This window comes from Tubulanus polymorphus, chromosome 1 (genome assembly GCF_964204645.1).
Source record: "Tubulanus polymorphus chromosome 1, tnTubPoly1.2, whole genome shotgun sequence".
NCBI lineage: Eukaryota > Metazoa > Nemertea > Palaeonemertea > Tubulaniformes > Tubulanidae > Tubulanus > Tubulanus polymorphus.
Genome location: NC_134025.1, coordinates 25,389,081 through 25,416,410, shown reverse-complemented (window position 1 = coordinate 25,416,410; position 27,330 = coordinate 25,389,081). Strand labels below are relative to the sequence as shown.

The 27,330-nt window shown below is 35.1% G+C and overlaps 1 protein-coding gene across 1 annotated transcript; it reads left to right on the top strand.

The window, feature by feature from the left end:
- Nucleotides 1-262: 262 nt before the first annotated feature.
- On the top strand, nt 263-25,809 carry LOC141900390 (ras guanyl-releasing protein 3-like). Its single transcript, XM_074787273.1, has 18 exons — nt 263-285; nt 4,801-5,451; nt 14,369-14,524; nt 15,336-15,554; nt 15,873-15,978; nt 18,681-18,791; nt 18,899-19,030; nt 19,387-19,537; nt 19,880-20,053; nt 20,244-20,461; nt 21,386-21,563; nt 21,842-21,922; nt 21,999-22,100; nt 22,209-22,324; nt 22,400-22,538; nt 22,617-22,767; nt 23,208-23,494; nt 23,666-25,809. Exons 3-18 carry the CDS (start codon nt 14,380-14,382, stop codon nt 23,834-23,836), a joined length of 2,481 nt encoding a protein of 826 aa, XP_074643374.1. The 5' UTR covers nt 263-285; nt 4,801-5,451; nt 14,369-14,379; the 3' UTR covers nt 23,837-25,809.
- Nucleotides 25,810-27,330: the final 1,521 nt, after the last annotated feature.

The window sequence follows — 27,330 nt, the reverse complement described above, 5'->3', positions numbered from 1 at the left end:
TCGACCACTACTCACTCGATAAACCAAGGGTCTGCTCTATAAACGTATTTCGTTGCGATATATAAATATATCGCAAACTCAAGTGGCATTTTGCCATTTTCACAAACTGAACAAAAAACAACGGTCATAACAATCGAGGAAAACAAAGGCGTGTGTTTGGTATTGATAATTGGCTAATTGGTGTATGCGATAGGTCGCATGGTGGCAGCACCTGTCACAAAAAGCACATGCGTTTATTTACGTGTTATGGTTGAGGGCACACCGCAGCTTAAGCAGACATTTCAGGTAAAAGATGAAAACCGTGTGTATTTTAAGCGATAAATTCACAATCACATATTTATCATCTATCGATCCATCCAGATGAGAATAGTTGATAACGCTGAAACCATGGACTGAACTCGTTTAACTGATGAACTTTGTGAAAAAATTTGATTGAAAAATTGTGTCATTCCAAATCGCAAATGTACTGTAGTAAGGCTCAATGTTCAACGTGGATTGTTGTCATTTCACAAGTTCGCAATTATATATTATATATTTAGTCCCAACACAATTCAGAAAGGGTAAAACTCTGTTCTGTCAGAACTGTAGTAGGTTTAAACAATTAGTTTGAATGTGTGAACAAGTATTCCCTTAATGAGCTGAGATGTGTGAATGGTTATTGTCTAGCCAGACTGATTAACTAACTTGCTCTTTATAATGAACTTCGCTAATTGGTCAGTATAATGCTTTCTGGTCACAAGTGGACAGTTATAATTGCTGGACATTTGGCACCTAATTTGCACTAGCTAAGGCACCTGCCTACAATTGTTTTCACAACTTTGATCCCACCATGATTTTTGCTCTAAACAAGGTTTTCAAACAAATGAGATCATAATTAGCAGTAAAAAAACCAAAGCATAGTTCTGCTCTGAGAGTTCTAGAAATGGCTGAAGTGATAACAGAAATTCAAATTTGTCAAGAAACAAAAGTGTGGGGCACATGATGCCTATTGTACATTGACAAGTAATTTTGTTGTTTTGAATGGTAAAAATAACATATCTCAGTTAGCATTACACACACTGACCATGAGTCTGTATTTGTTAACTAGTTGATTATCATTTTGGCAGCATGCAGGAGATTATTTTTTATTTACTGTATAAATAATGCCATCTGCCTATTTCTCATTGTACATTGTCTTGAGGGAAAATGACTTGACTAGTTTCAATGCTTGTGTGTTCATGAGTGCACCTACTAGTGAAGTTATGCAACCTCCACACTGGAGGTGTGATTTGGCAGGTGATGTCCAGGGACTAGGACATATGTACACAAATTATGCAGGATGCATCTGTTGATTTCTCTAATTTAAATAAATTTCAAATTCAAATGTTTTTTAATTTTTTTTTGCATTTTTATCACTTTTGGAATCATAAGTTGAGTAGACCCTAGTTATGTCTAATAGACTGTGGACAGAATGGTTTTTTAGTCTCCAACTATTTTGGAGACAAATTGGCTAGTTATTGCAAGTACTGAGTACTGTGGCTCTGGCCGAAAAGAAATTCATTGTTCCAATGTCAGCAGTTGTGACCCTGCCTTGTGATTAAGCTTAGTACTGGAATTAATGATTCTTATTTTAACAATGTTCATTAATGAAGAGTTTATACTCGTAATAATCAATTGTCACTGGTGTGATTAGCAACTATTGAACAGAGTTATAATAAAGGCGGTCATGTGCATCGTTTTAAAAAGAAATAACCAGTTAGACATTAAGATGATTAGTGGATCACATGGGGGTCTATTCCTGTCTGTGATAATCAATATGATAGACTTTGAACTAAAAAGATAATACTTATATCTATTCATGCTATTACATTTCTGTGCTATGTATTATATATAAGCTGATGTCAGTGCAATATGATGCAATTATCAGATACTTTTCTTCTGTTTCTGGGGCCCAGTTACTAAGTACCTAATGTTGAGTATGCACTAACAGTTATTTTCAGTTTTGCTATGCACATATGGGCATATGTACCTTTGTATTCAGGGTGTTCATTTCTGTCAACAGTTTCTTTGGTGTAAAGAGTTTTAAATCAATCTGTTACACTTTATAGAGTTATTTATATATCATATAGTTTCCTAATCTTTTGAGCTTTTCATGGGGATTAATTAGTTGCTTTAGGCTAAACTTTCTCTACATTTTTGCGCCCAATATTTAATCCAACATCTGTTCTGTATTTTTAGTCGGCATTGAACCAAGAATTGGGACAGATTTAGAAGAAACATTGGGATTTTTGCGAATTAATTTATGAGAAGAGTCAACATCAAGAACCTCATTAACGTGGAGCTAGAAAATAGGTTTTTATTGCATAATGCATTGTTGAATGGATTCATAGATTGAAGAAGTCCTATGAGGCTATTGGAGTTAACTTCGATTTATATGAAGTTGAGCCTTGGGACAACTAATGTGGTCTAATGGGCACATTCCACCACTTCATTTCACTTTTCAAGTGCTGAAGTCATCTATATTCATTCAGGCAGCCTCCCAATTATTCTCCAGTGAGGTGTGTTTGGTCAACTCAAATTTTTATGCTAGGTTGGATATTTTGTTACTAAAGCTGAAATGTGAATCCGAGTGTCTTGAATGATAGGATGTTACTCCCCAAAATAACGTACAAAGCTAACAATATAAAGTTAGGACTAGTTGCTAATTTATTCTGAATTCCATAGTTTATATCTAAAAGATTAAAAATTTTTCAAAATTATATTTATTTGAATATGATAAGATCCTGCTTGTCTAAATTCATTTCTACCGTTATTTGGGGAAATTTTCTATAATTAACGAACCCCCGGAAATTTTAATCCATTACTGGTGTGGGGGGCACAGGCTCCAAATTCTATAGACTACCATTCCGCATGCAGGCAGCAATGAAAAAATCAGTCTTCCTAGACTGAATTCTTGTTTTCATCGTTAATCTATTCTTTTCTTGAATTAATTCTTTTCTGAATTCGTGTGAAAAGCCATCCCTACATTCACATAGATAAGAAATCAGGCAGAAATCTTTTATCTTTGGAGTGGTCTTTCATTTTCCAATTAAATTTGAGTTGCCTTGGCAAATAGTGAAATTTGGGGAAGTATTAATGATGGTTCTATATGTCCCTCAGGGTTATTCTGTCCGAGGGCTATATCATTGATGAATAGAATCCACTTCACTGTCAGTTGCTGATTGATTTCTTGTGTATAATTTTCTCATCACTCTGCTTATTTTTTGTATCATTGCACAACTGTTTTACAAACATGACTTTTAATGGTTCATCTCTACAGGCAATAGAATACCTGTGACACCAGATTATTTCGAATTTCATACAGATACACATTCTACACATTTCTCAAATTTCAAGAAATTTATATTTGTTCCCATATCTGTTGAAGTCACATTACATGGTTTTTTATTACCAAAGATTCTGGTGATAGTATGTCCATTCACGCTACAGTATCTGTATTTGATTGCAATTCTATTGAAGTATTCGTTCATCTTTCCACCATCTTTCCAGGGTTTCATTACCGATACACAATGTGTGTAACTTCATTGTGTCAGAAAATGTTCATTTTGCGATGATGAAAATATATGAAACCTTTTTATTTGAACTTGAAGAGATATAAAATTCTCACCAATTAATGAATGCTTGATTTGTTGTGTATATAGTGAAAGTTATTGTAAATAATTGCTTTGATATATACCACTTAGACCACTCTGTTCTTCACAAATTTCATAAGATTTCCTCCCATATTATCACACTTTTCAATTAGTTGGAGGTAACATGAGCACTTTTCAGTTCTAAAATAACCCTTGCACCATTTAGAAGACAACTAAATTGCTCGTCTGAAGTGTTCATACATTCTTGTGTCATTTGGTTATCTAGGTTTTCAAGACATCACCTGGATGCTCATGCGAAACAATTGTTTCCTATAGATAGCACAATAGCCAGAGGAAACAAAATTCTTCCTCTTTCTGACAAATCTGTGAAATTATGTAAAATTAGAGGACAGATTAAGTAATCTTCAATTGATGATTGTGTGAGATTTGAAGATGCACGAGGTCCACTAGAAGTGAAGTCATGTAGATATTTTCACACATGCGCACACTTTTCTAGTCATGAGCTCGGAAAAGATCAATGCAGAAAGCATCCAGGTGAAAGCGAGAAACTTAACAACTGCACTCTGATTTGATCTACTGTCGATAAACATCATTCTTGAAACAATAGCTTCTAAGCATGAAATTGGGATCGAAAATAATGTATGTTTCCATTGCTCTATAGATGAATGAATGAAAAGTGTTTATATGACCAGAAAGATGGTCAGTCTTTGCTTTCTGGACATATATAGTTTATGTATCATAGCAAAATTATGAAGGTTTGTCGAGATATAGCTGTATCATTGTTATTCCTAGTATCTTGGAGAATTGATTTTCAAACATATACGGTAACCAGTATCCGATCTTAGATGAATAATGTAGACTTAATTATAGATGTTCAGGTGGCTTTTTCTAATAATTCTTTCATGTTCCCCAATTCCTTGAAATAGTCACACCCATCTATTCCTTGTATGACGCTTGACTGAACTCATCAAGTGTTCCAGCCTGAGATCAAAGTGGGATATTTTGAATCTGTGCAGGCTTCTGTTTTGCTGTTCTCAACAACATGCAATACCTGTTATATGTATATGTTATGTCATAGCTAGAAGCGTAAGTGCTTATGCTTCTATGGTGATGTAGTTTTACAACTATTGTTTTTCTCTACCCCCTCTCTCTCTCTCTCTCTCTTTAGAACGAATTGGTAAGAAACTATATCAAGTGAAATGCTAAATCATGGATGACAGTTCGGTGCAACTGAATGTCAGGTTTTCTCTTAGCCCTCACTGGAGTGGCTGTTATTTGCAGAAACATGGCTGTCTCGCAAGATTGATCACTACAAATGAACAGATCTGATTAAAGAATCAATATATTATACCGCAAAAACGACTTCAAACAGTTGCTATATTCATTATTACTCTTGCAGCGACGTTTTCTGAATGGTCACTCTCGAACCAGAGGCTGTTATCGGAATCGGATAAAGTCCTCGTTTTTAGACGCGGTTACACTTTTCTGGATTATTACGCTCGTCGTCACCATCCATTGAAGATGTTGAGGAATGGATTGTCATCGCAGTTGTTGAGTCTTTGAACCGCGAGGCGAGTCTGAGAGATAGATATTCTTACCGTATCGGGTCCCAGTGGTGTTCAATATCGCTATGTATGTGTACATCTCTTACCTGCTGGTAGCGTGAAAGCAGGAATTGCCATGGAAGCATTACTACTCCGGTGTGTCACAATGTGACTGACTGGACAAGAAAAAATTCATTCCGCGTTGATAAAACTACTACTGCTACTGATGAAGAGTTGCTGATTGATTTTGCATAAACGGAATTTTCTACTGAAAGGTAAAAAGTGTGTTGTTGTACAATTATAGTGTAAATATAGTTAAAAATTTAGTTCAGATTTCACTTAACCGAAACAATATTTTAAAGATGTTTGTGCTCGCTTAACAATATACAATAGAATTTTAAACCGCTTCATCATTTCGAAAATCGATGTAGGACTTTCATTCAGATTCCTATATGAAGTGCTATTTATGTCTCTCATTCGAATACCAGTGACATCACTTTCTTGATAGTGTTGAAATGTGTAATCTAAATGCACATTTCATGTCATTTGCTTTTCCTTTAGTGCACATCGGTTAGAAATAGCTGGTGATTTTGAATTTTCGTGTGGAGCTTTAGATTTCATGTCATTTATATTCAAATAATTCTGCTTAATGGTGGCGTTAACTTAAAAAACTTGCATTACAATACTCAAATCATTGGTCCTTGGGGATTTAGTAGTTATTTACTTCCTCATTCTTTTTGGATATCTATTCAGAAACTGAATACGGTTTCCACGAATTTGTTGGATAACGATGAGTAGGATATATAGATAACTGTCTAGCGAGCGACACAATTTCTGGATTAAGTGAGAGATTTTGCAAAGATTGTCATTTAGCCTTGAAGCTTCAAGTCAGAATGATTAGTCAAGCTACAATTTGTAATCGCTTCCAGAATGTGTTTTTAGAATTAGTATCGGTACAAGACTGTTACTTGTGTATTTGCGAGGAGGAAGAAAACACATTGTGTATATCTATATATATATATATACTGCATTTACAGATGATCTAAAAGATTTTAACATTGTTCGAACTTTCCCAAAAGAAATGTTTGTTCATCTGTATGTATTACCCTGGCTTTGAAACGCTGTTATTTTTTTTCCTTGAAATCTATTGAGCTCTTTATTATCAGGTGTTGGTCGAGAATGTTATTTCATAGGAAACATACCCAAGTTTCCTGTGCTTCGTTTAGCAGCAGTAGTAGGCTGTAGTTATTGCGAAATAAATGGCAGGTCACTTGACTGATTCGGTGAAGCTAGGGAATTTATTGATTTTCTTCCCAATTATCAAATGGAGATGTTATCGATTGATTCTTCTATCAATGAATTGCTTTAGGTTATATATATTATTTTCAGAAATTGTGAAAGACGTTAATATATGATGAGGCACGCTTCTGGTTTCTTGCATATTCAATGGCAAATTGTCTGCTGAAGTTAGTTTTAACCGGTGCTTTCTCTCCAGTTTTAATGGGTGTGAAATATTCAGGACGAAAAGGGCATTCACTGTTAAATTAGATTAGGAAATGATCATTTGATTGCCCACTGTAAAAAGGTTTAATTGGTTTGCGAAACCAATTCTATTCCTTTAGCATTCAGGAAATTCTCCCCCTTATTTTATGGTTGCTTTGGGTGATGAGCTTCTATTGTATGTGCCTTACAGATTGGTGTCTGGTCTTGCCTTTGAGTGGAATGAATTTAGATATTCATCTAACTTGAATTCTAATTACTTCCTATACCTGCCCACTTATATTTGAAGTCAGGTTTGATATCAGTTGATTCTGTAAACACCAGGATTTCAGTTGTGTAAACTGCGGCCATGATCAGCGGACTTGTCGGGAAAACCTCATTTGATATTACGCATTTATTGGGTAAGCACCAGTAGTTAAATAAATAAAGAGTTTTCTTTAGCAGCCTGAACCTGTTTGATCAACCTTCCTGGTTTATAAATAAATATGCTCCTGACTCCCCTTGTGTGTTATAAGAATTGATCCGCGATATAGATAAATTATCTACCATCAGTTGAACTTTACAAGGTGAAGGGTATCATTTGACCCGTCGAATACTGCTTTATAGGTAAGGTACCAATGATTTTTCTTTCATCAACTTTTAATTTCTTAAAATGCCTTCGGAACATCCATAGCATATAGAATTTCAATTCGAAAAGATTTGTAGCCAAAAGCGCAGTATCAATGAAGTCTTTGTACGTTATTCATTATTTGATTATCGCATTTGATATATATGGTCTTTAGAATTGAGAGAAAATTGATACCATAATTGCAATGGGAAATTGCAATGTGTCTCGTGCTACATCGAGGAAGTGTGTCTTGCTGACCATCGCTGCTGGGCTTTCATTTTTGGATTGCCATCTGTCCCGACTTTCATGCTAGTCAAGCTCATGTTTGAAAATTCTGGACAATGCGATATGGGAACAGCGACCATCATTTACACGTGGCTTTTTCTTAAAGCTGCGTCTTCATGCTCGGCTGTAGCCAAGAGGGTTTAAGATGAATGAGTTTTGGCAAGTTATGATTTTAAACCTTCTATATAGCTGTTTTCTGTATAGAAGGAATGTTCTTAGACCATGGTACATCACTGCATGTGTTTGGTTCTACCTCGGAGTAATCATGTTGACAAGATAATTACTCCAAGGATCAACATTTGCGAATGATGGCCCCCCATATTCTCTTGTCTGAAACTTACAGTGTATTGAGCTGTTTTCATATCATTTTAGACTACAACAAGATGATATGAAAACTGCTAGATAAGGTAATGAAGTTGTAATCAGTATCCACACCGATATGGATATGCCACAAAGAGTTTATTTGTCTTCCAATTTCTAATGACGGAAAATCTGAATGGTCTCTTTTTGAGCATGCTTCTGAAAATCAAGAAAGTCATTAATCGCTGGCAACAAGAGCCGACTTGTGCACTGCCTTAGCCTTTAAGATCTTTTACTACATCGCTACAGCACGCAAACAACTTGTTCAAATAAAGCCTGAAGCTGACATTACAAGATGGCAGAGCCCATATCCCAATTAAAATGCCTCTTCATAGCTGGCAAGTTTCTTATTGTTTGTTGTATTTTACGCATCGATGAATTTTTCTTAGAGAATATTGGAAACTGGTCGTCAATCCGGACCATATCTCAAGGATAACGCAGGACCAACTCAGCGATCAGAAATTATATTTGTCAGCGGTGAAAAGCATGTATACAGTTTTATTTCCCGAGTGAATAGCTTACTGTACTCAGAAAAAAGATTAGCTTTAATTTTTTTATCGAAAATATGTATATAAATGTGAACTGTAACAAGATTGTTGTTAAGTGATGTCTGTTATTTGGATGAAGTTCATGTTCAAGTTATTCTGAGATTGGCGTCGAAAATGAATAATGGAACAGAAGATAGGCATGGGGTTGATGTTTTGAAAAATATTGTATATCTTTAGTAATCGCCGGCCTGATGCTTGTCTCACTGTGGAGGTATTCACGACCAAACAAAACAAATGACGAATGACGCAAAGTCAGTTTTCATGTTTCTATATTTAGAAACGTCTTTTTATTGATGTATAGTTCTGATGGCAATTGATTGGGACCAAGTATTTTCTTTGTGATGTTGCCATGGTAATTTGGTCATCAGGAATCACTCAAGTTGAACTTAGCAGTCGCGCAAGATTGGCTATAGTCTGTACATATCAATCAGTGAAAGATGCAAAATGGGATACCTTGGGGGATGTTACCGTTCTGTGATGGAGAAGGTGCTGCTCCATCACTGTAAGGTGTGACGTACATTACTGCTGCCATCACAACATTGCAAACTGTGAAACAAGCACGCGATTTGATTAAAGGTCGGTTTCTTGGGGGCATTTTATCATAAATCTTCCCACGGGATGTGAACGGTGTCATCTAAACCCGATAATTCATTTAAGAAATAGCTTCATTTTACGGGAGATAAACACTTCGTAGACAACGTGTATGTACACGTGATATCATTGTGTATCGTAAAATAGAATTGTCATTAATTAGTGAAAGCGAGTTTTCGATACGCGATATATATTCCATCAGGCCTGTAACTCAAGCTGATGTCAGGTAATTGAATTACACCTGTAGCTAATGAGATTTTCAAGTCATTTTCCTCTACTCGACACTTGGAACATCACTCCAGACTGATAGGTAGCATCAAAAGTATTGAGAATTTGTTACAATGACGACAATGATGACATTAAGGCTCGGCGCATTGTCAATTATTAGAAAGGAATATGATTCAATGAATGAATTGTCATATTCATATGACTGATTATGTCTCAAACCTAAACCGCAGACCAAATCATTAGTTTATTCAGTTATTCAGAATCATATTGTTGTTACTAGAAATCATTTGACAAGGGTATTCCGAAATAATCATTACATTATTCATATGTAAACAGAACGGTTTCTTTCCAGGAAATGATTGTGGCCAATCTTGTTTCACTGATGCATTTCATTTGCTCACTTTGTCTTGACGCTGATTTATCTGTCTAGACAGTATGTATATCATTTCTAATAAGTGATTTGCATTAGTTGATCAGTTATTGGCAATCAAGATTCTATTCACAAAACCGAGTCCCAATGCGCTTCCGTGCCTCATGAGGAATTTCGTAATAGACTTGATTATTTCTGGGCAGAAATGATGAAGAGATTCTTTGCTTCTTATTGCGGATATCTGAGATCTTTGTCCATACCTATGTATTCTACAGTTATGCATTGTGTTACAATTATTAAGACAAATCCTCGACGATATTGAAATCTATGGTAAAAGTTTTTCAATCTCGAGTTTTTTCCTAATCTCAAACAAACTCACCTAAATTGTAGTCACCCATGCAAATGTCAGAGTTGATGATGTCAAATAGAACTGTTGTTCTAAACAATGCCTATAATGAATGGCTTCCTTTTCAAAGATAATTGCCCTCATGACCAAGTGTGTGAACACAGTGGGTCCATGTGGCTGGACTGTGGCCAGTCTTGTGCCCATATGGGGATTAACTGGGATGGATTGTTTCGTTCTCTCTAAGTCGAACAAAAGAATGTCAAAGAATGAGGTGGATTATGTGGCATAATTCTACTTCTGACAAAGTGAAAGGCATCAATAATGATTTCTGTGTTCGAATTTTGTGATCATTATCCTCAGATTTGAATATAATAGATTCATTTACATTGGTCTATGATTATCATTTCTTGTCATAGTTGAATTGTCAGAAACTAGAGATCAAATTATAGCCTCCGTTAATGAATAGGTATAAAGTAGGAAATAGGGCATATGTTCGTGAAATTAAGAGAGAAATTCAAAAGATTGGGAGTCGAATCAACTCATTTTGTGGGAGGAACTTTGCCTGCAATTAATCCTCTTAACTGTGACATTGCATCGCTGGTGAAGTAGCTATGAAAAGATATTTTTCAAAAATTCTATCATTCGTTTGAGCTTCGAAACGTTGTTTCTCTGTCATCATCTACCAGTGATAATAATTAGCAGGATTCCTCGCTAATAGGCCCTACGGTAATATTCCATGAATACATTTTCTTATCATTATCTTTAGTATGAAGTAACGGGAAGCATGGGTTTTAAAACATTGCAAAAGAGCATTGTATTAGTAAAACATATAGATACTGGCAGTTCTTGGTTGTTTCAATCATTTTCTGTCAACTGGAACATGGGCCTGGAGAAGTACTAAAACTAACTCAATGGAGCGGCTTTATTTTCAGTGCTGCCAGAACAGCAGTTTTCAAAATACTATTTTTAAAAACATTAGGCCATTCGCAAACTGCAGGCATCTGTATGCATAAGATTCTCCGACATGGCTGGAATTTCTAAGTATACTGGATCTCCTCACTTAAACGTAAATGGCTTAATGAGTTACCATCGTGAAGTGGTAATATTTCATCGTATACTGAACGATGTAATAATTCATCCAAATTAATTGAAACAATCCTGTTAATTGAATTGAAGTTGATAATGATGTTGTTGTAATGTCTATCATATTTGTTTCAATTCCAGAGTTTCTAACAAATAGGAATATATATATATATATATATATATATATATATATATATATATATATATATATATATATATATATATATATATATATATATATATATATATATATATATATACACGTATCGCTGATTAAGTGTGCATGGTTTCTCTGAATCTTTTTATTATTCAGCATATGTAGTCGGGACTTCTCCGCCGGGATTGAGTCAAGATAGGAGAATTGCTCGAAATATTGAAATGAGGAGAGATCAGGGTATTGATTTTGTTGCTAGGCAACGCCGAAATATGCCCCCTCATATCGGTTTATGCGAAGGTGGTGTATTGGTTTAAACCACGCAACCAAATCGCATTTAATAGGACGATTTGTATGGCAGTGCGTATTAGTGGCTCGGTGATGAGAAACATTGTGCATTATCATAGCAGAGTTTCAGGATTTATCATTAACGCTTTTGCGGTGGTATGCTTGGTACTGGTCGATCAATGTGTTGCACAACTATCCAGGCTCATGGGAGTCAGTGTGCTAATCCATGCTTGAGGACCATCAATGCGCAAGTCAATTGCAACAAAAGCAGTGACATTAGACCTAAATGTCCACGAACTCTTGGCTCGCGCGGTCGGTAAGATGCGTAGATGATACTCAGAGGTTTCTCAGTAATAACCTGGAAGGGGGTTGTCATTTCAATTGGACACTCATTATGTATACCTATAAGTGCATATGCTAAATCCAGTTTTATAGTCTATGGTATAGAATGATAATCCAAAGTGAGGGAAAGACTCGTATGCTAAACCCAGTTCGCCTTTAAGTTTTTTTAATAAACTTTTTAAAAATTTGGAAATATATAAAAAGTTGATACGGAAATGAGTTCCCCTAAAATATATAAGGACAGAGCAATTTATCTCATCTCTTTAACTTTTGCCATGGTGTCTCTAAAGATATTCTCGCACTTCGCCATCATTTATGTACCGGTACCATCCCTACATTTCTGTCCTAGCATGCCCGGCCCAGCTGCCTCATGATCGGGAAAATTTAGATGGAAGAACCATTGATTCTTTGATGAAGGTCGACTATAAATATTGCGCTATTAATCCAGAGAAGATTCACTTCAGTGCACTGTGACAGCATTTCACTGCAACATCATTCATCAATTGACATTTTAATTTCATCTCAGCGGATATAAAACATCACGAGCAAAAGTGTTTTTCTACAAATTTAGAAAGCTAAACTGAAAGATAATAACAAACATGATTAAGCCGGCTGCGACGTAATGCGGGAATTAGTTTTTCGAGCAAATTCCTGTTCGTTACATGGAAAAAAAACTCTAAAATCTTGAGGTGGAAGACTTCATGTAGTTTTTCCTAAAGTGAAAACAATTCAGATATGGAGAATGGCGATTCACTGATTATCAATAGATTATTGATGTCTCCATGTGTGCAGCAGTTGAAGTTGTGATTATAAATGAGAAATCTCCGATATCAAAACAGCTGCACGGTTATATTCTCTACTATGAACAGCTATTACAGCTATATTAGATTTGTATTCGGGACTCCAGTCTTATCAAACTACACCATCGTATATAACGCTGAGTAATACTATCACTTATTACATTTTTGTCTGCTAAGTCTTCTAGAATAGTGCACCAACACTGAATTTGAGAATGAAGAATTCAATTATAGCAAGTATCAGTTTTTTCTTCGTATCGGGCACTGTTGCCATATTTTGGAATTTCAATTAGGTTTCAGGCTACCTATTTGATGCTGTTGTGTCACTGCATTTGAATTCAAGCATGAAACAGTGATGCATATTTGACTGCGGGTTTCTGTGTGAGAATCATTTCGTTTATTTGGATAATTACATCCATATTTGTTTTTGTGAATGTCAATAAATCTCGGGTAGTTGCAGCATATGGCATTTATTTCGTAATGTTTATAGGAATAGGTGAATATCAACCAATAATTGAATATCTGTCGACCATTGTTAAATTATCTGAATTATTCATAGATCTTATCGAAACATTTTGATCGCAATATTTATTTCATAAATGTGAAACAGAAATATAATGAATTGAAAGAAAGTGTAAAAATTGTCTAAATTGCGTCGCTCATGTGAGAAACTCTGTCTGCTGTAACTGATCGAGTTTCAAGAAACCCGTTTGATGTTTCTGTATTTCCTGCGTATCTCACCTAGGAATTTTACACAGGTGCATATTGTGCTTTTGGTTATTAACAAGACATGTCACTGAAATGGTGCGAAAAAAATTGGACTAGGTTTATTACAGTAGAGTACGTGTGCGATTGCGCAGACACAGACGAAATTACATTGATTTCATTTTCGTCACCAACTTTAGTAAATGAGATCAGGATTTGAAATGAGTTGAATTAGAATAAACCGAAGCCAACCTTTCGATCGCTGGGTAGTGAATATATTTTAGATTCGATTACTTTATTTATTGAAGTGTAATCATAATTCTGTAAACCGCATCATCGGTCCTATCAGCCACAACGCCAGAATTATTAACTGTGTGGAAGGTCAACTGAAAAAACTTGTTCACAGCCTTGAACCTTGATATATTTTGAATGTTCGAGTAAGAAAGAAATTATAGAATGACATTTCAAATTGAAGGTTTCAAGATAACAGTTGTAATCTTTTGACACTCTCTGACAACATCTGTTACATCGGACAATTACTGATGAGAATAGAGTCACATATGTCTCAGAAGACATTGAGCCTCTATCACACACAAGAATTATTGAAACAACCAGGGACGTATACACATATATAAACCGTGTCATGTTCGGTTTATGTCATAGATTGCTTGTTTATTATAACCAGCCGATTTAAATAATATGGATGTTAAAAATGTGCCTAATTGGACAGAGGATGTGTGCAAAATTGTTTGCGGAGTTGGTATATAATTCATTTTGTATATATAAGTTTTGTGTAGTGGCCAGACATTAGTACTTAAATGTGACATTGGAAGTATATGTATAGGCCTGCTGGTCATGATTAGGGAGGAGTCATAGACATTGACGTTAGAACTAATGAACGTTGAAATTGTTTCTTTTTTATGAAGCTTTGACGGACGTGAGTCAAATATTGTTACTGGTAACGATTTTCATTCTTTCACTCTTACAGGGCATGTAAATATGTCTGGTAGCCCAAAACATCAGCCGATTCATGGAGGCAATAATTCCAAATCGAACAGTCCTAAAATATCCAGACAACGAATTGGAAGTCCTCTGAGATCGCTTCGTTCATCCAGTCAAGATGAGAAAATTGGTCGCCATTCAGGTATCGGCCAAAATTGTCAAATGGCGTCTGGTTACATCATCGCTGAACACTGTTTTATTCCGTACAAAAAAGAATTCATATTTCAAAATTTGTTTTGCAATTCATATATGCATTAAAGTAGCTGTGTGTTATCTCAATTAGGTGGAATGGTTTGTTTATTTCTGATCAGCATTACCACTCATAAATTTTTACAGCAATTTCCCAGAGACCATTACATTAGCTCTAATTAATGGAGCATGCACGGCTATCATTGTTAAATTAGAATGGTTCTGAACTTGATGCCCATGCGTTGGATGAAATGAATTAATATTGCACGGGACTGTGTTATATTGATATTTATACCAGATATTGCTGATGTTACATGCATTGTGTTGATGATACAGCTGACAGACAGACCACGTTGGAACATTATGTGGCCATCTGTTTAGTCATATATAGTTGATATGTTTTGCACAAAATATACTATAAATTTCGCCAGTTTTAAACACACGATTACGATTATTTCAAGTAACGATGTAAGTAATCTTCATAATGAATTCTTTAAAAAATATCTATTCACAAATTCGCCTTGTCATTTAGACAGATTTTTGAGCACAGATGTGACCAGATTGAGGCACTAGAGATTTCATGCTTGTGTAACTCTAACATCTCAAGGAAATCATACAAACTAGTTGCATACGACCAGATGCCATCTTGTATAAATGAATATAATCAATTTTCATGTTGTTTACATTTGTGTAATGTCATGTAATTTATAAGCCTAGGCAATCTGCATTGAAAAGTATTTTTTATGTTGAATGGTAATTTTCAGATCATCCTGGTAGTCCGAAAGCGATGAAATTTCCGAGAATGGACACGATACCTCCGCGCATGGTCCCGTCAAATACTTCCCCGCAGTTAAGTCAAGGTACAAGCAATGAAATAGGCATGGATGTGGTTTATCTTCCCGAGGATAGACCTATCATACCCGGCTGTACAGTCCGAGCTGCAACCATCGAGAAATTATTAGAAAAACATATGGACTGCTTCGGTTAGTAGTTAATCGCAATTTCAAAGAATGCTTTATAAAAAAAGAAAAAAAGTTGCGTCTCCACCTTATGAGAATTTACAGCTAATTATGTGGTCTAATTTGATAACTTTTTGAAACTGAAATAAAATAGTGAATTATCCTTATTAATGCCATGTTCATATTCATTTTGAAGCTCGTATTTTTTAAATCTCTTGAATATTCTTGGCTTGTTTTGCTAAAGAAATTTGACAGTATTCAGCAAGATGCATCTGCTTAGTGAGCTTCTCAACTAATTTTACCAGCGCATGTCATGACAAATCATATTAATTTGTTTTACAGATAATGGTGGAAAGCTCGCTGCTGATACGGAATATCCACATGTCCTGTTACTCATGCATAAGTGGTTTATATCATCAGAGGATTTAGCCCAAAAATACATTGATCTATATCCTTTTATGAACAACCTTTCATGAGTTGCAATTGGCCGCATATTTTCCATCAGAGAGCGTGAGTCATATATGAATGATTTTTTTTATTCTTGTGTTGTTTGATAATGATGCTGTTGTGAAAATCGTGCTTAACGACAAGGTAGCCGCTACTAATCAAGTCATAGAATATCTTGGTTATATTCAATGTTGACTAGTTCAGCCAGAGTACTGGAATGGTTAAATGGCAATATGCATAGTGCCAATCCTTTTTTCATTACACTCTAACATCATTAGGTTCTTCGCGTTGCAGAATCTCAATACTGACATAAAATAATCATTGGATTAAAAAATTCTCGCTCAGTAGAGAATGTGTTATATACACTGTTGCTACCACCTGCTCGGAATCTATAAAGCCTTTTGGCCAAGATTCATTGTCGGGAATTTTTTCCTGGATGACTATCTTTTTTTGTGATACTGGTACATCGATATTGAATATCAGCATAAGTTGTATTTGAGTGCTGCATTTGACAATTTCTGTCAATACATGCAGCGTCCTTGGGTGAAGTACGTTAATATTCCAGAGCATTATTTGTATATTCTGTTAATTTTCCGACATGTTCATGAATTATCAGGACCTATTCTATTTCTGTCACATTACCAGTTTTCATCGAGACAATATTAGAGTATTCAAGCTCCTTGACTCAGGAAAATCTTAATCTGCCATAATCTATTTGGCTAGATATCTTCATCTAACATAATTACTGCTTTCCGCCAAATATTGTTGTTTTATATTAGTAGTTAAACTAATCTTATTCCATAGCGATACATAACACACAAGATTCTACCTCCTGAAAATGTAAAAGCCTGGTATTTTCTCAAAAATTCAGCAACATGTTCAGTATAGTTTACATATTTGACTGACAGCGTTATTATGTTATTTGCTTGCATTAATTAATTCCCTTGCACAGTTGTTATGACCGAGTGCCCTACGTGACGATGCCTCATTTTACTTCAGACAGCATTTCTTGCTGAAATTTATTGAATCATGATATTGATTTATCGACAGACCAAATTCTAAGGATTATCTGTTCAGATCTGGTATTATTCTGCAGTGTTGTCTGTTGCAGGAGAAAGAACCCTATGGATTACTGTAAAGGTCATTTGTCCATTGATGAAATATATACTCGCAAAAGGTCTCCATTAGTCCATTAATCAAAGACTGGAAGATTTTATGCAACTTTATATATAAATATTACCTTGTATGACACAATCGCTAAATCGTGACATATATACAGTTGGGATTTAGCTATTGATATAGCAGGCCTGACAACTGCAGACGTGTGGTATTTACTAATTTATTGCATTTTAATTAGACTAGCATGAAATACAGGCCATACCTATGGGAGAGAATTAGAAAGCATTCAGTAATCCAGATAATCTCATTATGAAAGGTCTATCAACATTATGTGGAGTCATGAATAATATTGTCCACGCTACAGGATGAACCGTTAGTTCTCAAATTTTTATTGGTACTGGAGGCTGATTAGTCATGGATATTTCATACAAAAATGTCGATAAGCTTATTTCTCCTTTTAGCCCGGGGTTCAGAGATGCATCTGTAAGAAACTCATGACTTTTCCACTCGTGTGGCTCTCATGCGCTCGGAGCCAGTTGTCCAAGCAAACTTAGTAATTATGAGGAGGATGTTCACGCGGGATCTCCTTAGGTTCATGTCTCTGGTCAGTTCAAAAGCTCACATCCTTTACTTTGAAAGTCGAGATGATAGGATTGCAGCGTAGCAAGATAGGATTATTGGATTTCGCCTTGGTTGAATGGTGATCTCTCTTGAGTTGATTTCTCCAGAGGTCCATAGATTCTATAGACTTATTGTATGTATGATACATAGGAAATTTATCTGTTTTGAATATTTGAAATCATCCTTGTTAAAATATTATTTGTCTGATCTATGGAACATGTTACATGAAATAATGTTCTCGATTTTCTGAGCCTTTTGTAAACATTATATAAGTGTGCGTGGAAGCACATTGGAAGATTTGATAATTTGATATTTTATAATGTAAATACCGGGTACACCATTCAGCCTAGTGACCTGCTGTCTTAGCTTATTGATGCTAACTGAGGGTGTTAACAATAACAGGAACTGTCAAAAACTTTCTTTTTATCAATTATGCAATTCATGTTAGGTAGAACTCCATAAACCACCATAGTGTCACATCCTTCCAATAATGATACTTCAAGCTGGGGGAAGAGTTCCTGGTGTCTCCATGAATGACAATCTCAGCATGGTGTATAGTTGGGTATAAGGGGTGGATTAGTGTTTATAACATAAAGTTATATAATGCCTAGGGTAACACTGTATCCAGTGGCCACATCTATAATTTTGTGGAAATTTCAATTCCTTTTATGGTCAATCACACAGTAAGGTGCAAATAGGTGTGTTATACCTTGTTTATTTTGGAAACAAACTGTTACTGGGCACTCATGGACCTGATATGTATTCAACCATAAATCAGGCCAGTAGATGGAAACACTGTATTACTGGTTATAGTGGATACCCTTTGCCTGATGGATAGGGTTTGAAGTTGACCCCTTGATCCTGTTGAGGCACCCACACAATGACATTAACCATCATGAGTTTTTTTATTCGCCTTTGTTTTATCATTAGGCAAAGTTAGTTTTATGTCCTTAACTTAGTTACATTCAGTCATGCGGACAGCATCCCGTGTGAAATCAACATGTGTTCCCATCGGTACCCAAATCATTCTTGCCCGCGAGTCCTTTACAAAACAAAAACCTGTTACGCTGTAAGGTAAAATCATCATTCCGATTTAGCAATAAATTGAGTCAAAAAGATTTCATAATATTGATGCGAATTTGACATACAACATCGGCACATGTTTTTCTTTTCTAATATAGATATTGGATAGATCATTTCCCAGTGCATTTTTTCATGGACAGTCAACTTACTCAGGTCATTTCGAACTTTGTACAGAACCTAATTAAACTGCACGAACTTCAGTTAAAAGAGCTGGTGGATCTGACAAAAATGTAAGTTCTTCTAATTCATATAACATGTCTGTGTGCCTGGTTGTGATAATAATGGGCAAAAAAAGCAGAAATACAAACTATATTGCTGCTTATTCTCATGAGATGAGAAATGTAGTGTAGTGATGATTTTTTTACATAAAACATATGCGACTTGCCATGTTTCAAATATCGGTTAATTTCCCTTCGGGAATAAACATCATTAATATTGTATTAAATTCAAGCGCCGCAGTGACAAGTTTGATCATGTGAATTGGTATCACATGACACATGGATAGCACATCATGGACCTGCCCCTCTTTAGAAAAGACAGTTTTCAAATAACAATTTTGTAACTCCTTCAATCCGTTCATTTTCAGCCCTTCGTATGATTGGATGAGACACATTTCTGTTCGGAATCCATCGCAAAAACTTTCCCAGAAGACTTCGCTAGTTTTTAACCATTTACAACCGAATGAACTTGCAGAACAGCTGACATTCCTCGAGTATAAAGCATTCCGCAGAATAACGGTAATTCATAAATTCAGCATATTCCCATTATCTTGAAGTATGGAAATTATTTCAAATAGTCTCAATCAAATTAAGGTGAAAAATTAGATTTGTTTTCTTACAGATAATAATGTCAATGTTAATGACATAATCTGTTGATTCAGTTCAAATAAAGTCCTTAAATTTCATTCAGCTTTGTGTCTAAATTCATAATGTGATTTTTGCTTTTGTATCCACTGGTTAAAACCTTATTGAGTCAAATTTAGTTCATTTTCATTTATTGAGTAGACTATCATTCAATTATCTAACTTAAACTGTGAGATAGGGTTCAGATATATGACTGATTTTCTGGTTTCTCATCAGTTTGCAGATTTCCACAACTATGCAATTCAAGCCTCCCTGAAAGATAATCCTAAACTTGCACGGTCTATATCATTATTCAATGGACTTTCACAATGGGTACAATGTATGGTGCTGAGTAAGACTACCCCACAGGAAAGAGCCAATGTTATGGTGAAATTTGTAAACGTAGCGAAGGTATATAATCATCTTTGTATGATATCCAATAAAACTTAAGATTCTCGAACGCAATTTGTAAAACAACACTTATAAATAGTTCTCATTAAAAACCCATTACGTGTGAACCATATGCCTTGGCATCATTCCTATATATATTTTTAGATACTTGTTTACTGCGTTGAATGTTCGGTAAACTTTTCTTTTTCAGAGGTTGCACCAACTACAAAATTTCAATTCGTTAATGGCTGTCGTTGGTGGACTATGTCACAGCGCCCTAGCCCGACTGGCTAAGACAAACGCTTGTTTGCCTTCGGATACACAAAAAATTCTCAATGAATATACAGAACTGTTGTCTTCCTCAAACAACTTCAGTAATTATAGAAAAGCCTTACACAATGCAAGAACTGGTTTTCGAGTGCCGATTTTGTAAGTTTTAATACAAATGATATATTTTGATATTTTCACCTCAGTCACCCATTTCTATTCCGATTCCCTTCTTTTAAGTCATTTTCTCGCTGTAAGACGGTCTTACAGCACTTCTACTGCAATTCACTGTGGCAATCATTTCTGATGCTGAAATGATTAGAAATCCGGAAACCCAAGTAATGTCATCATTGCCTCGTGCAGTTACACTAATTTACTGAATAGATAGTCTGACATAGAGTTACATTGATAGCTGTATACCAGTCTCCACTCTTCTCATCGAAGTACCCGGAGCATCTAGGAGATGACATGCCAATTTCTGTATGATAATTTCTGCCTAATTTCATCTAATGCTTTGTAAAACGATTTTGCCATAGTAATCCTCAAATTTCCACAATATTTTTCTGGAAAACAAACTTGAATGCAATTTCATACCAATGTCAAGATTACTATACTTGCATATAGTATTTGAGAATATTCGACCTTAAGACCTTATTTGTATGTATCTTCGTGTGTATTGATAAACAGACACTGGTATTTGTTTATTTGGCGAGCTTTATTTGGGGATTGCAGAAGTTCAAGAGGTTTCCTTGAGTTTGTTTACCAGGATCTTGACTCACTGTTAATATAAATCAAACAATCAGAAATAATACTTGTGAAAATATATATTAAAATATTTTGGATAATGAAACAAAAGAAGGCTTTCTATAATACAGCAGTTTTGGGATTTCTTTCTTAATTCATTTCTATGGTGTTAAATATTGCTATTACATGTACATTGTTCATCCATCAAATGTAAATATTTGACCAGAAGGTCACTGAAGTCAAAGTATCCTTAGGAATGTTGTCCTTTATGAAGGGTAGCATCCAGGCCTCATTGAAATTTCAAATCTAAAACCAGCTTACGGAAGAAGCTTAATTTTTCAGAGGTGTTCACTTGAAAGACCTTATTTTATTACACACTGCCTTACCAGATAAGATTGGAAATGGTCTTGTCAACTTCCGAAAAATGGCTCAACTATCAGTGACTTTCTCAGAACTAATGCATGTACAAAACACTGCATTGAATGTTGATGTGAATATGGACCTCGTTAGTACTCTCAGGGTGAGTTCAGCACTTTATGACTAATATTGGTTTGAGAAATATTATCTCATGGTGTAGTTATTAAGTAAACAACTCTTGACATTAGTTTGGGACATTCGTAAAAATCCTTTCCTAATTCAAAATTTAAAAACGTGAACAACGTCTGTGGGAACTGACCGCTTTAGTTCCAATATCGTAACTCAGGTGGCAGCAAATCCTAAGCAGCAATTTGCAGTTAAAGGAAAATTCTTTTAACAAATGACATCTCATAAAAACTGATAATGCTTCTATTTTTGCAGTTATCCCTTGATCTACATTACACTGAAGATGAAATCTATGAATTGTCACTAGCAAGAGAACCAAGGAATTCTGTCTCTTCTGTGAGTTAAGAGAAATGCTTTTTCTTCTGATGCTCTCATGCAGATTTCCATTCATCGATGATTATTAATTTTTTAGCCTTCAACTCCTACAAAACCGGTAATGTTTGGTGACTGGGTCGCCGGATTGACCCCGCCTGATCCAGATACAATCAATAAACATGTCCATGCAATGGTTGAGGTAAATATTCTTTACAGAATATTCAAAGAATGAATTTGAATTGTGTGTGCCCGGGGTCTTGAACTTTTCAACTTGTCATGCATTTGATTGTGAATTTTTACATCATAGGCTGTATACAAAAATTATGACCATGATAGAGATGGTTTTATTTGTCAATCAGAATTTGAGGCGATTGCTGGGAACTTTCCATTCATTGACTCATTCTGTGTTCTTGATGCTGATCAGTAAGTTATTTAATCCAGGAAACTTTTCAGATAATTGTGTCTTTCGATATATGCATTTTAACCTTTTTTTTCCAGAGATGGAATGATCAGTAAGGCGGAAATGGAAACGTATTTCATCCGTGCTAACAGCCATGCCCTAAGAAACAGCTTCAAACATAACTTCCACGAAACTACCTACTTCAAACCAACATTTTGTATCTTATGCACTGGCTTGGTAAATAATTTGCTTTCATATGAAGCCGGAAATTGAGGGATTGCTAAGAAATTAAAAGTCTTATATGAATAATTTCAGTTATGGGGAATAATCAAACAGGGTTGGAAGTGTAAAGATTGTGGTATTAATGCTCATAAACACTGCAAGGATTTGGTTGTAATGGAGTGTCGGTCAAGAACGAGTGTTGCTTGTCATGGACGAACAAATTCTGTCTCAAATGATGAAAAAGGTTTGTATACCATGTATAGCGTTTTTGCATGGGATTTCAATTCCAAAACATTAATCTTAAAAACTTGCATGAATTCCGGAAATCTATATTATTTGTATATACATTTGTGATTATTGCACAAAAACACAATTTCATTTCTAATTTAGTTTTTAGACTAGGATTTGATATTAGTGACACAAATTTCCATTCGATGCTTTTATTCATATTTTGATTTACAATACAACGAGGCTGCAGGGAAAGATCCCATATCTCGATGAGCTAGTTTGCTTTCACTATTAGTTCAACATTTAGTAAATGGTATTTTAGCGTAATACGATGATAATGCCTACTGTAGTTCTCCCTTCCATGATTTAGCCAATTCTCAAAGATGAAATAGATACGTAGGAAAAAGAGCCTTTGAATTATAGCCAGCTTACCTTGGTTGTTGGGTCTTTTTGCAGCCTCCGGCACTTCCACACCACCAATTTCACAATCCGGTACTTGTAGTTCTCCCTATCGGCCAGTCAATCGCAATGTAACACTACAGAAAAAACGGAAGATGTCTCAACGGTTGCGGCGTACACGGGCTACTCGTGCTGTCCAAACCGATGTCAGTCCAAGCTCGTCACCGTTGTGTGGTCGTGCTAATACTAACATGAACTTACAGGATGATATTACTGAAGATGTGGACAAATCACCTGATGATACAACAAAAGCCCTCTATGAAAAATTGGTTAAATGTAAAAAGGTAAGCATGAATTTCATTATACAGTCATATGCATGTTCCTTCTGTAACAATGGACTTTTCATATTCATTTTCATTTTAGTGTTGTACATTTACTGTACATGTATCATTTACATGCATGGAGATTCTGCTGCCCTGGTCTAATATATCTATGTATCTATTTGTATATTTCAGCATCGGGAGGGCCTTTTAGCTGAAAATCAAACCCTGAAAGAACAGATAAGTGCTCAAAATGACCAAATTAGTACACTGAAGTCCCATATCGGTGCGATCAGACAAGAGACAATTACATTCATTCTTGATCAAATGGACACACTTAATATTCAGCGCGACACTGAAGTTTAGAAACATTGGATGTGGTGTTGTAAAAACTGTCATTATGCAGCTTATAACATATTGTCTAGTCATTGATAACACTGTTATGATGTCAAAACAGACAAAGTCATTCTGCTTCAAAGGTTGTTACTACTTGAAGGAGATGTGTCGTAATTGTAAATTTTTTACACAACATTGTCACTAACTCCAGCATTGATGATACAATCCTACAAAGAAAAGAGACATATACAGGCGTACTATTCATATTACTGGTTATCTAAATTTTATATCAGTTTTGCTGCCTCAGTTTAGGTTTTAATCATGAAAATGTGCCTCACTCTGGTGCTATATATATACAATAGGTTTATTCATGATTTTAATGTTTTGTCACTTGAATGAAATTATCATACCATATACCGGTAAATTACCCATTTCAACATTGCAGCCTTGAAGGATCTGTGGTACCTTGATGCTTAGGATTAGAATTTCAAATAACCCAATATTCAAAGTTGGGTATGAATTAATGATGAGGCAGAGCCTTGAATTTGTACCATGTTGCACATTACAGTGTTCTTTATGTTTGGCATTGACTCTAACTCGAAATCTCTAGTGTATAAAGATTCTAGTCTGTTATTTGCAGCCGACTTTTTAGGTTGCATTGCATTTTCAAATGGGGCTGATAGAAAAAAATACACAACTACCTGTGAAACATACGTTGTACTGACAGTAGGAATGACATGCTGTATTCCTAACAATCTGTGATGTCTGTTGAGATTCTGTTAGTTTCCTTATCCTGAGAAAATTTTCGCATTCCCATTATTTCCTGTAAAATCATCACTGAGCGCATAGTGCAATAGATGGCGTCTATGTCTAACTTGATTTTCTTGTTGAAATTCATCATGTATGTATATCTGCTTTTATCTGCTTCATCACCATGTAGTAGTATTCTTCTCATTCTAAAATTAGTGTTAATGGACATTGACGAAACTGAAAAAACTGCACCTCATAAAGATTCTTATTTTCGAATTGTTTAAATATCATATGCGATGCGTATCTTCAGACTCGACATATTTGATGAAATGTTAGCATAGAAAATGATGAATTTCTTCAATATTGATCAATCTTATTATATTAGCTTATGTGACATTTCGCCATGGGAATGTTATTTGATGGATCCTTCCTCTAGTGTTATCGATAAACCTTAGACGCTGCATTTAGTGCCTGCTCTTCTTGATTATGGCAGTTATTCTACCATGATTACTCATGTTTTTATACAATGTAGAAGCATCCATTTTTATCTAATAGGTATCAAGGATGTTTAATCAATTGCTGTTGTTCTAATAACCTTGAATGAATGTGTTTGCCTGCAGTTTCTTAAGGAACTTGAATTCTTGGTACTGAGGTTGCTCTGTCTAATTTTGATCAATAATTAGCGGATGTAACTAATGTTGAGGCTTCCCAAATAGTTTCTCTTCATAAAATTCACCCCTCCAAATGGAAAATGTCAGTGAATAAGTGTGGAAACCGATCAAACTTATGCATAATTGGCATCAACCATTGCCTATTGCTCTATTGTCAATTGCCTGAAAGTTGTCCAGCTACTGATGACCTTTAAGTTAGATGGCTGTATTCTAAAAATGCTAAATTCCCTTACCTCTAACGATCTGCTCTTGTTTCCTCAAAAAATGTGTTCCCAATGTTATGTATGTCGAGTCTTATACAGATCAGTAAATTAACGTTTCGAAACTGCTGACATGCATGAACATAGATGAATTTATATTGATGCATTCCACTGAAAAAAACTTATAGTGCTTGTCCAAGGTATTCTTGTAAAGTGTGCCAAAAGTTTAAAAATCGCACAAATAAGGAGATTATTTTATATGATAGATGTATGTTTCTGGTATTGTGTAATTGTTGTACAGATTTGTGGTAAATTATTTGTAGTAAATATCAATATGTGTCATTATGATGGCTACATCTACTATAAGTGTACATACGAGTTTGTAAGATATACAACAGATAAATTACAGTTAGTGTTCATGTTCTAAATGAATTTTAAAAAAACTGTTGATTTTGTTGATTTTTTTATTAATTTTATTGTATACTATGCTTTGTTGAATTTTAAACAGTTAATGAATACAAATGAGGAGCTGTTCTTATAAGTAGGGAATAATAAAATATATAGACAAACTAAAAAGAACTTGTTATTCTCGTATGCCGTAGACCTACACATTCCAATGGAAACTACCTGGCATATCTAACAATTATTTCATCCTCAGTTCAGCTACACTTATCCTAGGAACAATTATTCATTAAGTCCAACTAGCATTTGTCTATATTCTTAAAATGAAAAAGATATGAATTTTTTTGCTCAGTAACACTATGAATATTTACATCAGGATATAGCTAAGTTTTTCCATGTTTTCCATGATCAGTCCGCACTGCAATTACGGGTATGTACATATGATAGACTGGGATATCTACATATGATGGATTATGTTCACAATGTGAATCTGAATGTGTCACGAAAAGGTCACCCATTATTCCTAGCTAAAGGTAGCACTTTTTCATCAGCCGCAGGACATTTTCTTTGTTCTAAAAGGAATAAGTACCTGATGACATCTATGTGCCCAAGGAGCAGAGAGCATGTGATGGAGGATAATTGCTGAATACAAGTTATGCACTTGATAGGTTCGAAGTTGTCTTCCAGTTTGAAAATAATGTAATAGACAAAATCATAATTGACATAACGATTTACGTTTGTAGTACCAATTTAACTTTCAATATTCATTGGAATAATTATAATACACAATACGTCCCTACACAAGAAGTGTAATTCCGGAAAAAGAAGAAAACTTAATTTCAGCGTTTGTAAGTGTCTGATTAGTAAGATCAGTACAAAATTTAGAATAGTATAGTGTATTTCAGGTTAATTAGATTTCAGGTTCATTACTTCCGCATACATTCAAATCTAAAATACGCTGGTATATCACAGCAGAATACACTTTCTTCGATATATATCGACTGATGATATTTTATAGATGATACATTCCTAATAACTGCATATGATGAAATCATTTCAGAGATGCATATGCTTCACTGATAATGAAATTTCAATACTCTAAGACGCGTCCAGAAATAGGACAAGTTTCAAAATGAAATGCTTAATTTGGACCTGTATTTTGCTAGTGACAACTTTTTCACTATGGACAACAATACAAAGTATTGTTTTGCGTTAAATCTTTTTTGTGAAACTGATACAATCGCAAGATACAATCTTGATCAATCTTGTTAAGACGGAACAACAGAATGATATAATGAGAAATTTCATAGGAAGATGAGAGGGAGGATATTTACGCGCTAGCTTATAACTGACTGAATTAAAACATCAAAAGTTGCATTGTTGGTAATTGAAAATTGGAGTTCTTGGAATGTTGAAACTTGTTTGTGGCCAGAGTTAGATGGATGGAGCATGCAAGTCTTTATTGATCCGTATCATAATCCATTACCTCTGCCGATGTAAA

What these genes read in the sequence shown, in the direction of transcription:
- LOC141900390 (XM_074787273.1), top strand. Translation starts at nt 14,380, where the DNA reads ATGTCTGGTAGCCCAAAACATCAGCCGATTCATGGAGGCAATAATTCC. An exon ending in GGTTTTCGAGTGCCGATTTT is followed by an intron (nt 20,462 to 21,385) that starts GTAAGTTTTAAT and finishes TTAATTTTTCAG; the next exon opens with AGGTGTTCACTTGAAAGACC. An exon ending in TGTCTCAAATGATGAAAAAG is followed by an intron (nt 22,768 to 23,207) that starts GTTTGTATACCA and finishes GTCTTTTTGCAG; the next exon opens with CCTCCGGCACTTCCACACCA.